At 42.5% G+C, this 13,343-nt stretch overlaps 1 protein-coding gene across 6 annotated transcripts in view; it reads left to right on the top strand.

The window, feature by feature from the left end:
- The window catches only part of MAMLD1 (mastermind like domain containing 1), a 253,785-nt gene extending 240,759 nt beyond the window's left edge, over nt 1-13,026 (top strand). For all 6 annotated transcript variants that reach the window (XM_079319018.1, XM_079319017.1, XM_079319021.1 and 3 more), the window contains 3 exons: nt 9,065-9,211; nt 10,460-10,532; nt 10,825-13,026. In XM_079319018.1, the coding sequence (XP_079175144.1) occupies nt 9,065-9,211; nt 10,460-10,532; nt 10,825-11,840 (1,236 nt within the window). In that variant the 3' untranslated portion in view covers nt 11,841-13,026. The remainder of the gene's footprint in view (nt 1-9,064; nt 9,212-10,459; nt 10,533-10,824) is intronic.
- The last annotated feature ends 317 nt before the right edge of the window (nt 13,027-13,343 follow it).

Below are 13,343 nucleotides of genomic sequence, written 5' to 3'. Positions count from 1 at the left end.
TCACCTGTAGTGATCCCAGCTTCCACTTCTCTTTCTGACAGATTGCATGCTTACAGTCTCATGAGCTGACCCTTCACTGTGTATCCAAAGGGACACTTGCTTATGTGGCTAAACTCAGAGTCTTGAATGTACAGCAGAGACACAGAGATTTGCAAACAGACCTCCAGTTTCTTCATGTCTTCATGGCTAGGACTGCCAAGGCTGTTAGAGACACCCAGGTAAAAGCTCTCATATGATTATTGGTGAGGCAGATGGCTGTGTACAGCAGAGCATATCTCACAATCCACCATATCTGCTCAGTAATGAATTTTCCAGGTGTCAAAAGATAGGCACCTTGTGTTGGAGATTAGAGCCAGGACCTTCAGTCTGCTGTTGCCAGCATATGCAGGGAAAGACTGGGGACAAGACTGACCCCCAGAGCTAATGCTGCTTATTCTCAGCCACTCAGTTGTTCCCTGTTTCTTTTTGGTTTTCTTTTTTCTTTTGAAGATTCTCAATTTAATTTACCCTGCTTTTTTGTTTTGTTTTGTTTTCTTGGTTTGGTTTTTGCTGTAATCTAGAACAGCAGTCTCTGCTTCAAAGAAGATGCTCCTGAATTTATGGCAAGTTATATCTGATCTGCACAGAAATTCCATGTTCAGTTTTATTTGTTTTTAGCTTGGAACATTGTGTGCCGTGCCTGAAAATCTTTCTTTACCGGTCTGTTGATTTCGATTAATGAACCCACATACACCTAGTGATGTTTCATTATCACTCACCTATGATATGGTGTTATAGCAGCTGGTAATTTTTGTGAACTGGCTGTATTTTTTTTTTCCTGCTTGATGGAAAACACAATTGCACCAAGCATATGATAATGTTGAATGGGGGGATCCCAACTTGTGACCCATAGCTAATATCCTGCAAGTCACATGAAGCTACCAGAGATTCTTGAGCTGGAGCTCAAAATGCCTGTTTTACCAGCAAATAAACACCATTAATTGCTCTAATATGACATGCAGTAGTTAAATGACAAGATTCTTATTAATATATATCCACCTTTCAGTGTGTATGAGAATGAAGTGATAAAATTATTTAAAATTAGTAGGGAGTATTTACAGGAAGAGATAAAGAACTGTCGGTTGAGGAAAGCAGCATTTTATGTTCTTGTGATGGTGACCTTGCTCCAAGGACAAATCAGAGCTTTATGAAATGAAGCTGCAGATGGCTAGTCTCAACTCTGTAATAGTGAAATGACACAAGAAAAAATTGAGACATCGACAGTTTGTAAATACAATCTGAATGGAAGGGGAGGAAAGGAATTTTTTAAGGGGCGACTGAGTTGAGTTGGTTACAATAGTTCAGCTTCAGGTGTTTTAATAATAATTTCCATTTTAAAACATAATGGAATTGCTCCTTGTTCCTCATACTCAGGGTCACCTTAACACATTTTTCATTTTTAATATGTCAATATCTTGGTTTTAAAAATTTTATCATGAGAGCTACCTAGTGCACCTTCTTTGTATCCATTATTTTAACATATTATTGACCATTTTGTTTTGTAAGTTATGGTGGTGATTTTTGACACCTGATTAGGCAGAGGCTCTGATGAAACCCTTTTTAGGTGCTGAACTAGTTTCATCTGTTAAGAGTAAGGGTGTGAGAAGTTTAATACTGAAAAAGTGATGTGATACTTTGTGCCAGAGCATGCTTTGTTTGTGCACTTACATGAGAAATCAGGAGTAATGCTGGGTTTTGCATGTGGGAGATTTTCATGCAAAGGGCTTCTCAGAAGTTATGAAGCAGCCAACTACTATTGAAAGTGAAGAAGACTTGGGCATCTGACTCTGCAAACTGGTCATCTGCCTTTGCATGGCAAGGAAAAATAAATTAATGGAAATGTTAACTTGGAGAAGGCAGGGGATTTTCAAAATCTCAGTGATCCAGACCACCTCACTGCAATTCACAGAGCTTTTCAGAAATGGGCAGGTAGAGAACTGATTTATCCCATTAGCTCAAGATTTTCTGACTTTCACTTTGCTGGCGTGAAATCTTCAGTATTGCTTTTATCAGATTTCTTCTGCTCTCCCTAATACATAAATTTACCAGCCAGCCATTGCAGTTACCTGTAGCAGCTTCTGCTGGGCACTGAGCTAATGTGACTCCTCTGGAATCTCATTGACACCTCTGAGAGCATGACTTGACATAACACAAGGATCACTTGAGTCAAACCATTTTATGAGATACAAGATGTTGTAGTTTGTCATCATAGCTAGCACAACCTTGTAGAGACAGGCAGAAGGAATACCAGCTGAAATTGGGTGAGATAAATACAATTTGAGATTATCTCATTCAATTTCTAGGTAAGCTGCCCTCCATGGGAACAAGAGTGTGGCATCAGGGGCTGGAGAAGCACAGCAGCTGTACAACCCAAATATAAATATCTGCTCTATGCAGAGAATTAAATTTTGGATCATGACTATATGTTGTACAGAGAAGTACAAAACACCCATCCCTGCATCTTTGGGTGTACATACAGAAAATCAGTAACAGAGTTTCTGTTACAGAATGGTGGTGTTGGGTGAGTCTGACCCCAGAGTGCTGTTCTCAGGTGGAAGAAAAGTGTGTGAACACTGCAGGCACCTAGGTCCCACTGCTATCAGGGGCCTGTCACAGAGTCTTCCTGAAAAGATGGTGGATCCTTCCATTCCATTTGGGATAGTGGATCAAAACTGTTCTCCAGGTTGTCTTCACTCATGGCCTGGGAGTTTATCTAGGCCAAAGGGTTTATTTTCAAGGAAGCTGCTGTTGATGAAATCTTTACCACTTCTCTTTACAAGCCCTGCAGTCCCTGGGAGGTTATGTCTGTCTGCTACACACCAACTCTTCCATTCCCCAAGCTCTTGGCTGCTTCTAAAGCTGTTTCCCATGTTCCTTATAACTACACTGGTGCTGGTAACAGCATCACAGCTTGATTTCCACATGCCTGCTAAAGGATGCTTTTTTATCTAAGAGAAAAATCACTATTGCAATAATTCAGTCTGGATTTTCTCTTTTTCTGTTGCTCTGGTTGCTGTTGCTCTTTAAGGACATGTTTTCATGGATTAAATCGCTCTAAAAATATTGGTAAAGTCTGCACAAAAGCTTTATCTCATTCAATAAATTTTTTTAAGAGAGGAAGTGGAGTCAGTTTCCATCTTACTAGAATTGTGGGTGCATTTTAAAAGCACTTTGGATGCTTTGATGGAATTTTGTTTTGTTTTGAGCAGCATGAAGTATAACAGCTATAGGGAAATCAGTGTTTTATCTGCTTTTCTTGAAGTCAGGAAGAAGATCCTGATAAAATTGCTAGCCAGGTGTGGTGGTGTTGTCAGTGCTCCTAGCAAGGAAGAAGGGCTACCTTTCAAGGAAACTGCACATGCTTATGCTGTATGAAAAGAAAAAAAAAAAAAAAAAACCTTAGGAGTTTTTTTTTAACAAAACCATATACCCACAGATCACTCACAGTCTTCAAACCAAGCCTTTTCCTGACTGACAGCCCCCAGGATAAGCTTAGGAACTTGAGTCTGGCAGTATTTCACAATCTTGTGAATCAAGTAAATGGGTTAAAGATGGGTAAAAAAAAAAAACAAACAAACCAGATCCACCGAACTGCAGTTTGTTTTATCAATGTTCATACATTGTGCTAAAGCAAACATGCAAACAAACAGAAAGCTTTAGAGCATTTCTGAACTGAAAGGCTGTTTTATCTTGAAGAGCATCTCTGAATTGTGAGCAGAATAGAGGCAAAAAAAAGACAGAAAACTTTCAAAGAGCAGATAGAGTTTCGTTAACAGAAGCACAGGTACCCCCAGATTTCCACATGAAGCAAATGACAGTATCTCACAGACATCACACTTTTGAGTGTGTTGACATGATCCTTTTGACAAACCTGACCCTGGATTTTGTTTCCTTTATTTGTATGCATAAGTCACTGTCTTAGTATCTAAGTGCATTTACAGCTGTGAGACCATAAGCCTTCTTTGTAAAGGTGGCATCAAGGGTTCCTGTGGGGATGCACAAAGTCACTACAAAGCAGAAGTTTACATGTGGCTTCTCTGTAATTTTAAGTAATGAAACTCTTAAAACCATCAAGTTGGGTGAGACAGCTTTAATGTTATTGGTGTTTTAATTGCTTGGTCTGTAGTATTTATAGTGTGGTTGTGCCCAGGGGTCTCAGTCTTCTGAGATACATCCTGCCCAGGCTTGAAATCCCAACCAAAGAGATGCAGCACAGCCCCTGGATGGAAGAGGATGCATCAGGGGGCAGGTAGGAGTGCAGGGAAATGCAGGTGTATTAGTTTGAAAGTAGTATTTGCATTTTCTCAGCAGAGTACAAAACTCCCTGTATATAACAGATGTTCTTAAAATACAGAACAAAACTTGGTTCCTGAAACTTCACCCCACCCCTAGGGAATAGCTGTTCCTGCCATGAGCACAAATAGACCACGAGTCTCCAGCCCAGGAGCCAGGGCCTTAGAGCAGGTCAGGAGTGGCTCTGCTCAAGTCCTGTAGCCATGGATTTCTGGTTGTTTCTTGTGTTTCTTATTTACTATGTGATATCATGGTAAATACGTCAAATTCAGTTACCTTTGGTTGCCAAAAAAATGCCAAAGCTGGTGGAAAAAGCAGTTTGTACCACTCATGGACTTGGAGCAAACCTCCACCCTGGGTGCCCCATTTCCTTTGGTCTTTTGTTTTTATGCTGTGGCTCATCTTAACAACCCATCTGGGTTAAGCTCTGAAATCACTAGATTCAGCTGGATGCCTCACTGGAAGCAGAGGGAATATTTCTCAAATCAGCAGCATCTTTTGAAATGGAATAAACTTTTTAAATTCAGGTACTAGAAGTATTTTCAATTAGCCTATTTTCTGTTTCTCCATTACTGCTAATGTTTTCAGTCAGGAAGTGCAGCTCTTCCCCAACTCTGCAAATATCTACTGAAATTTGCAGTGCTGCTTGCCTCTTTCTCAGTAACCCTGCTGTGACCTGGTTATCTATTAGAACCACAAAGAAATCAGTCTCTAATTAGTCCATCTGTTAACTATTCAAATTCATGACTTAGTTTTATTGGCTGAGCCTTTAATATAATACTGAATGGTCTCACCTGGCAGCTTATTTGTTATAAAGCAAATGTACCTTTCTGAGAGCCATTTTGGTGCAGATAACTGTCTTTTCAGCATTGGACAAATGAGACTGTCTAGTAGCCTGCAGTCCCCTTCTTGCCGTCACTGAAATAAATTGTACATCTCCAATAGCTCTGGGCTTAAGTCAATACAAGTTTAACATGTGCAATTTCTTTGTTATATTCTTTGGAGTTATACCGTAAGAGCAGATGGGAAAGTTTAATAGTGATAAATGAGTTTAGTGTTTTCACATAGTCCTAAAAAAACAATGAATGCTTTTTATTAAAGATTAGAGGGTTTTTTACATACTTGCCAAAGAGTGACTACAGCTCTCATTCAGATCCTCAGAAAGTCTCTCCTTTAAATTCTTTTTGGACTGTCTGTTAATGAGGATTCAGAGGAATTAGGGGCCATAAATTTACTCATTCTTGCTTAAGTGAAAACCACAAAGTGATTACTGGATATGTCATTAAGTATTGAGGACTGAAGTTTATCAACCATGTTCACACAGAATGATTCATCTCCACACTTATTTGCTGCAGCTGTGCATTTTCTGCATGGTCAGAGGATGGGGCTCGAGCTTGTGAGTGGATTTTTGGAAGGATGTTGATTCATAGATGTGTATAGTAGGGCTCAGTGGTGCTGTTTGCACCCTTTCCATTCAGCAGTTGCCTGAGTGGTGGCTGGACCAGACCCACAGTGTCTGCAGCTGGTGCAGTGAGCTGCAGATCTGCCCATCAGTCGGGCAGCTGCAGGCCACTGGTTTCACTGGGCTGTGCAATGGCCTCCACAGCTGCAGTCAGTGTGAACAGGGACAGAGGCATTACACATCCCTGCAAGCATGGAGACTGAGCTTTTCTCCCTGCCCTTGGAACACTAGTGCATGAGATACTAAGTCAGAATTGTGTCTTTTTCCCCAAGGCCTTTCTGAGCAGAAATTGCCTCAGTGGGAAGCCCATGGAGTGCTGCAGGAGCTCTGGACCTGCTGTGACACTTTGGCTGGCAACAGGAACACATTCTCCAGTTCCAGATCTATATGGTGTGCCAAGGGATTCTGCCCATTTTAGTATGAGTTTTGGATGGGAAATGGAGAAAAAACCCTGATACCTACATGCAAATGCTTTTTTTTTTTTTTTTTAAGTCAGAGTCAGAACCTCTCATAGCTCTCTGCACCCTCCAGTGTTAACTGTACAGCTCAACCACACCTTGGGTGGGAACACCCACTTCCAACATTCCCAGCTTTGGCACCAGAATCCTCCTCTCTTTCCTGTCTTCTTGGATTTATAATGGGATAAATCCAAACTGCAGACAATTATGGCTGCTTTGACTTGGTTTTACTAGGGGAAGGAAAGTGCTTTTTCTTGGGAAGTGATGAAAAGGAAAAATGTTTAAAGTTCATTAACCTTTGGTACAGATTGCAATGTCTTTTAGACTACAGCATAGCTATTCTTAGTCATGACATGCTAGTGGTTATTTTTTATTGTACAGAAATACAGTAGTTCCCACTAGTGGTGAAAAGAGATAACTTTTTCCTTTTCCTTTCTGTTTTTCTTTTTTGTCTTAACCTAGATGTGAACTTGCAGCAGTCAGGATTTCAAATTCACTCTTTGCCTTCTCATCTATACTGTTTTGTCCTTATTTCCCCAGAGGCAAACTCTGTATCTCTACATTGTTTTTTTAACTGGCTAATTAAGTGTTATACAACTTTGCTCTGAAAAACTCAGCAACCCATTCGGTGTATTTGCAAATGAACTTTGCTGATTGTCATTATTGCTATAGGGTGCCTGCAGAAAATCCCATATAATTAAGCAGTTGTACCACCACAGCACGAGAGCCAAAATTAGTAATGTGATTTACACTTCTTTACCATTAATAATATGGAAAAGTCAACATTATTTTCTTGATGGTGTTTAGGAGAAATTAGAATGAGGTGGACATGATTAAGAAAAGAGACTTTAAATGTTATGACTTGTTAATGCAATAGCCCCAAGCAAGACATCAGAATTATTGTCCTTGCACTAAAACTCCTTTGCTTCAGTAAGCACAGACTCTCAGTGCACCACAAGACAAGTTTGGAGGAAATTGGATAGATGGCAGGGACTTTGGTGGTATGAACATTTCAGCGTCTTTCATGTGCAGAGTACACAAACTGAATCTCTCCACTTTCAAATATTTCCCCAGAGGCAATCTGCATTATTCAAAGCTTAACTGTGGCTGCAGAATCCTGTCTGACATGAAAGCAGGCTGCCAGCTTAAAATGAACTTTCATATTTACATCTGTAGTAAATCATATTTACTTTTTCCTCACCTCCTCTTTTTCTGTGGGAGAGAGGGAGTAAAATGGGTAGGAAGGAAAGGGGAGGAGGAGAGATGTCCAGCAGAATTGTAAGCAAAGCACCAGTACTAAAATCTAGTCTTATGAATGGGAATGATAATGACAGCAGTGATGAGCTGCAGGTCTGTGTCTTTTAGTAAATTATCTCACAGGCACTTACATTTCATCAGTTGTGCTTTTGCATAATAGACCAAAGTGCTGCAACAAAAGGAGGCACCATAAAATGAGTCATTTCAGTGACCTTCTTGTTAATCCCTTGTAGAAAGAATATCTTGGAAGGAGTTGGATGATTCCTCATGGTGAAGCCTCTGTGGAAAGCTGCCCCAGCTCAAGGAGCTTTCCTGGTGACAAATGCCTTTCAAGGCCTCCTTCTGGCCACTCTGAAACATGGCTTGTATCCTGTTTTCTCCATCTGAGCATGCTTCTAATTGTCAGATGTCAGAAGGCAACAAGCATTTTCTTCTTGCTTATCTCCTGATAACATTGATTCTAAAACAAAGGATGTGGGCTTCCATTCTGAAAACAAAGGAAGCATGGCCCAACTAAGGATGCTGGATATAACATATATACTTCTCCCTGCCAGTAATAACAAAACATCATAAATAATGTAGAAGCTGGATGTGAAAACAGAGAACAGAGAATATGCTTGTGTTGCTGTTCCTGGGTATAGCACTCACAGGATCTTGTCCTTAACGAGGCCTTGACTTCTTCCCTCATTTTTCTTTTGTATTTCCCTGAATACCTACCAGATTCTAAGATGTTTAGAATTCAGTATTTTTTAAATTCTTTTTTCATTTTGGATTGTGTCTTCATCCTGTTCTCGTGAATTATTTTTTCTCTCCTCCCCACTGTACTCCTTTGGAGGCAAGAGCTCAGCTGTCAAAGTCAATTTGGTTCTTTCACTGAGGACTTAGAAAGAGGCTGGTTTGTGCCAGGCAGGAGCAGGGCTCACTGCATTTATTACTGATTTGTGTCCACACATGACCTGGCCCTGCATTTTTGTATGTTCTTCTCTCATTTCACAGTCACCTCTTCTTGTTCATCCATCTTGAAACCGACAAGAGCTACTTCAATCCCAGGCCCACATCTTCCTTATCTCTCCGGGTCCTGAGTCTGATGGCACCTTTTCCACTCCTATGTCTTCTGTTTGCTCTTTTCCTGTAGGTTTTTGCCTTTACATTCCACATGCCAAATCCTACCCTGATGCAACTTTACTTCTGTCTTTCAGTGTAACAGTTGAAGAAGTTGTGAGAAATGTCATGCTTTACTCACACCCCTTCTTCCAGCCAGGCAGCCCTGTGACTGCAGGAGTGGTAGTGAATAGGTTCCTGTGGCCTTGGGCAACTCACAAGGAATTTTGGATTAACCTTTAGCTTCTCTCATTTCTTGTGCTGATCCTTAAAAATCAGAGCACCCCCACCTCTCACTGTCTGCACCGTAACACACAGGGCCATGTGAGTCCATTAGGTGTTTTGGCCTTGGGACAGCTGAACACTGAAGAGAGGGCATCAGCAGAGAGGATAAGGGCTTCTGTTGTTACTTCCCTGATGAGATTAATTTTCTTTTTTTCATCTTTCTTGGCAGGATCAAAATGCTGGAATTGTTGCCAGGTTGCAGGAGCCAGGCTCCATCCCAAGTGGCAGCTCTGTGCCGGCACCAGCCACAGTCAATGGGTACACAATGAGGAACCACTTACTGAAGCAGCAAATAATGAAACGGCAGCTGATGCAGGTATGGTGCCTCTGTGGGTTGTTGTGCTGTCTACCTCACTGGGAAGGACAGGACTAACTGGAATGAGGAAATCATCAGTCAGCAAACGCTAAGAGTGACCCTGGAATTGCTAGGCTGAGTCAGAGTAAGACTGGGATGAGGCCAAGAGAGGCCAAGGCCAAGTTCTCCTCTGCCAGAGTTGAGTGTAGATTTGCCCCCTCGTATGCAAGGGAAGGATTTGGTCATCTCCATATCCCTAACATCATTTTTGGTCAGCCGCAGAGTTGGGAGGGAAGATGCAGAGAATGGAGGCTTGGAAAGTGAATCAGCCCCATGCAGTTCTCCATGCTTGCCTTTCTCTCTGGTTCCCTGGGGATTTAGCAGAGTAGATGTTAGGCTCCAGTTTGTCTGGGACTTGACTGGTCTCTCTAGCAACAGAAGCCCCTGTAGGAGGTTTGCAACAGGCTGTGTGAGGAAGCTGGGATGAGGAAATCCCTCTAATGAATTGGATAAAGCAGCTCTAACCATGTGCCTTTGACTTTCTGAATGTGCTGCTGGATTTGGGTCGAGGAGGCTCATTTTGATGGATGGGAAATGAGATGAGAAGTAGCTCAGTAAAAAACCCTCAGTGAAGTCCTGTACTGCTCCTTGATCAAACTCCTGTTCAAACCCAAGCCTCCCTGCCATCACTTGGCTTCAACTTTTTCTGGGCTGCTCTAACACAGGAGGAGCTCCACCATCCCCAGAGAGCTCCCCAGGTCACAGCTGCTGCCCACAGCAGGGATGTGAGTTCAGTGGTGGGTTCTGGGGCTAAATGGTGGGAGACTTGAATCAGGTCACCTGGAGTAGCCCAGCAATGCCTGGCTCAGCAGGCACCTGCTGTGGATCCCCAGCTCCTGTGTTCTGGTCAGAAGTGGCAACCAGCACACAAAGGGATGGTGCACATGGGCAGAGCCTCCAGCAGCAGCACACTTCACGCATAAGCTGGTGAACACAGGAGTCTCCATGTTTGTTCAGCTCCACTTTGGCTGCCTGCACAGCATCTGCCAAAGGTTGCAGTTCCCAGGGCTAGGTTGGCATCAGGACACCTTTGCAAGAAGGGGAATGTGAGAAATTAAGATTCAGTCTGAAATGAACTGTCTGGGCTGAGCCAAAAAGTAAAGGGTGTTTGGGAGAGGTTGTTTATGACAGTGGCTACACTTCAAGAGTCTGCTGCACTTTTGCTTGTCAAGAGATTGCAACTTCACTATTACTCCCCTTGTTTTCCAGGAAAAGCAGAGACAAAACATGCTGGGAGTAACATCTGAACAGAGGAGCTTGTTTGCAGCTCAGCAGTTTCAAGGTAAGGAAGGAAATCGCCTGAAAATGGTCTGAAAATCCTTGAGGTACCAAGGCCTGGTGTCTGGTTATATAGAGACACTTAATGATTCTCAGCCCTGAATTAAAAGCATTTTGCATTTTATCACATACCATAAGATTCCCCTGTTTGCTTATGGCTCCAGTATAACTCCAGTAGAAAGAATACAAAGGAGAAGCCCCCATGACATGAAAGAAAGAGCAGCAGTTTTTAAAGGTTTTGCCATGTTTCAAGGGTGAATCTGTGGCCACCAACTAACATATCTTTTTGTCCACAGGTGTGCAGCAGCCCATTCCTGCTGACTGCAACCAGGTGATCCCAGCTCCTCCACCCAACCATCGCATGCTGCCATCAAACCCAGCCATGCTCCAGAGCACTTTGGGCTCTGGCATGGCCTCAGCCACTGCCAGCCAGAGCAGCGGGACAATGGTGATGATTCCACACAACCCTGGCAAGCAGCAGGGGATTTTTCCACCTAATTCTGACTTTAACATCCCGCTGCGGCCGAGCCAGAACTCACTAGGCATGAACTCGGGGTGCCAAACTGTTCACAGCCACTCCACTGTGAGGCCAGGAATGCCAATGGGAGTCTTCAGTTCTGGCTCCTTAGCAAATCACTCCACAACACAGCAACACGTGAGGCAGCCAAGCGTGCCAAGAATCCCCAATGTCTTCCCCAACTCATCTGCCCAGATGTGGACGCCGACTACTGTGCCAAGAATGCCAAATCAAAGCCAAATGGATAGCAGCATGCAGCAGTTTTCTGGGAACACGGTGTTCTCCAAACAGAGCGTGAGGCCAAGCACACCGGGTCAGGCATTCTCCCAGCAGACAGTGGTGCCACCAAATCAGATCGCTCCTGGCATCCAGGTCAGGCAGATGCAGAAACTGAGCATGGGACAGTCTGGCCAGGGCTTAAGCTTAATGAGTAATCAGAACTTGAGACACAATTTAACCAGGGTACCGTTGCCAGCTATGAATGTTATGAAATCAGTGCCCCAAGGCGTGTCCAGTTTTAACCACCTCAATCCTGCCCCAGGCCTCAGCCCACCAAGCTACCCTTCCACAGGCCAGCCTGACACCTTCAGCAGGATGATTGCCACTGCTGAGCTGCCCCAGTATGACTTGGTGTCCCAGCACAGCAATTCTGTCATGCCTGCCAACTGCAGCGACACTGACTTCCTCGACTCTCTCATGAAGAACAGCAGCAGCAACGACGAAGAGTGGTTGAACAATCTGACAATGATAGATGACATTTTGGGACAGCACGCTCAAAGCTCTGGACATGTTTAGCTTGGAGAGAAGCAGCCTCATTGTAAATAAAATACCTATGGCTTTGAACAGAATGGACGACCCGTGAAAGCCCCTGCCTTGTTCAATACAGAGGGAATAAACTCAGCCAATTCTTTGCCTGCATCAAAGTTTAATATTGGCAGTTTTTCAGATGATTGTATATATTTGAATATTTTGTAAATTATGTTTTCCTAAACCTTAAATGTAGAAGTATTTATACTTCCTTGGGGGACTCTTTGTAAATAAATCTATAGCATAACTTTTGGTTTTATTATAGGGATTTCATTATACCTTGTTATAAATATGCAAATAATATTGTTAGTTTCAGTAATACTGTGTATTACAGCATAAAATACTTATGTTTTTGACATAACTTAACACATGATCTAGAGGTGTCATTCCAACCAGACTAAGCAGAAATCAAATGTGGCATCTATTCTCCCATATCAAGAGGAAAGATTGAAAAGTTGCATTAAAAAAAAAAAAAATCCCTAAAAGGAGCTGCTGATTCCCTTGTCGCTCAGTCTTGCAGACCAAACCTGGTACATAAGTCCCATCCAGGCACTCGGTGCATTGAGGGATCTGGTTTCAGATCCATGTGCTAGATGCAGGGCATGCTTTCAGCTTGGTGCACTCCAGTAGGTCACTGTGCCACTGACAGCGCCAGTGCTGTACTGCAGGGAGTGTGTGTGACCTTCCAGCTGCTGAGGGGTGTGTGCCTGGGGTCGCAGGCTCAGCATGGCCACATTGTGGCCACACTGGACAGGAGGTGCTGGGCAGGTATGGCCCAGCCTCCAGCCACTGAACCCTTCAGCAGAACGGTAGCTCTGGTTTGTGCACCTCTACCATGTATATTTGTAGTGTACAGGTGGTTTATTCCTGGTTTTAAGGTTTTTCATAATTTCTGTTTTAATGTAAGACTTTTTTTTTCAGGGGAAAAGTCTACAAACATTAATAGTTAATTTTTTATGTTTTCCTGTCAGCTACTATTGTCCTCTGTATATTTAAGAGTCTGTTTATGAAAGATTCGCTGTACTGTAAACTTCTTAAAATGTTCTTCATAATTTGTGTAATCATATTTTAATAGTCACGTCATACTTCACAATACATTTGTAATATAACGTCGGCTTCAAGCACAGAATGTTTTTTTCTTCATACCATAATAAACTGCCAGGGGAAAATTGCATATCTTTATGTGTTAATTTTTCAGCTCTGTGTTTTGTACCCACAGATATTTGAATTAATTCTTCCAGGAAGCTACAACATCAATATAATAACATATAAATGCATGTGTACTGTTGGTAGGAGCAGTGAGAGCCAGAGAGTTTAAGCAGGCTTTAATTTTTTTTAAGGTGGGATTGCTGAGGCCCACTGTCCTTTTCAAGTGTAATTATAGGTGAATGTAAAGTAATCTCTGTTGGTTTTTTTTTTTTTACATAGCACCATATTTATTTAAGTGGCAGTTCTTCTGTGTAAATGCCAAGTGTGAGGCAGTGAGAAGGG

Source organism: Erithacus rubecula (genome assembly GCF_903797595.1).
Source record: "Erithacus rubecula genome assembly, chromosome: 15".
Classification (NCBI taxonomy): Eukaryota; Metazoa; Chordata; class Aves; order Passeriformes; family Muscicapidae; genus Erithacus; species Erithacus rubecula.
The sequence above is the reverse complement of the archived record's forward strand: the minus strand, read 5'-3'. Positions and strand labels throughout refer to the sequence as shown.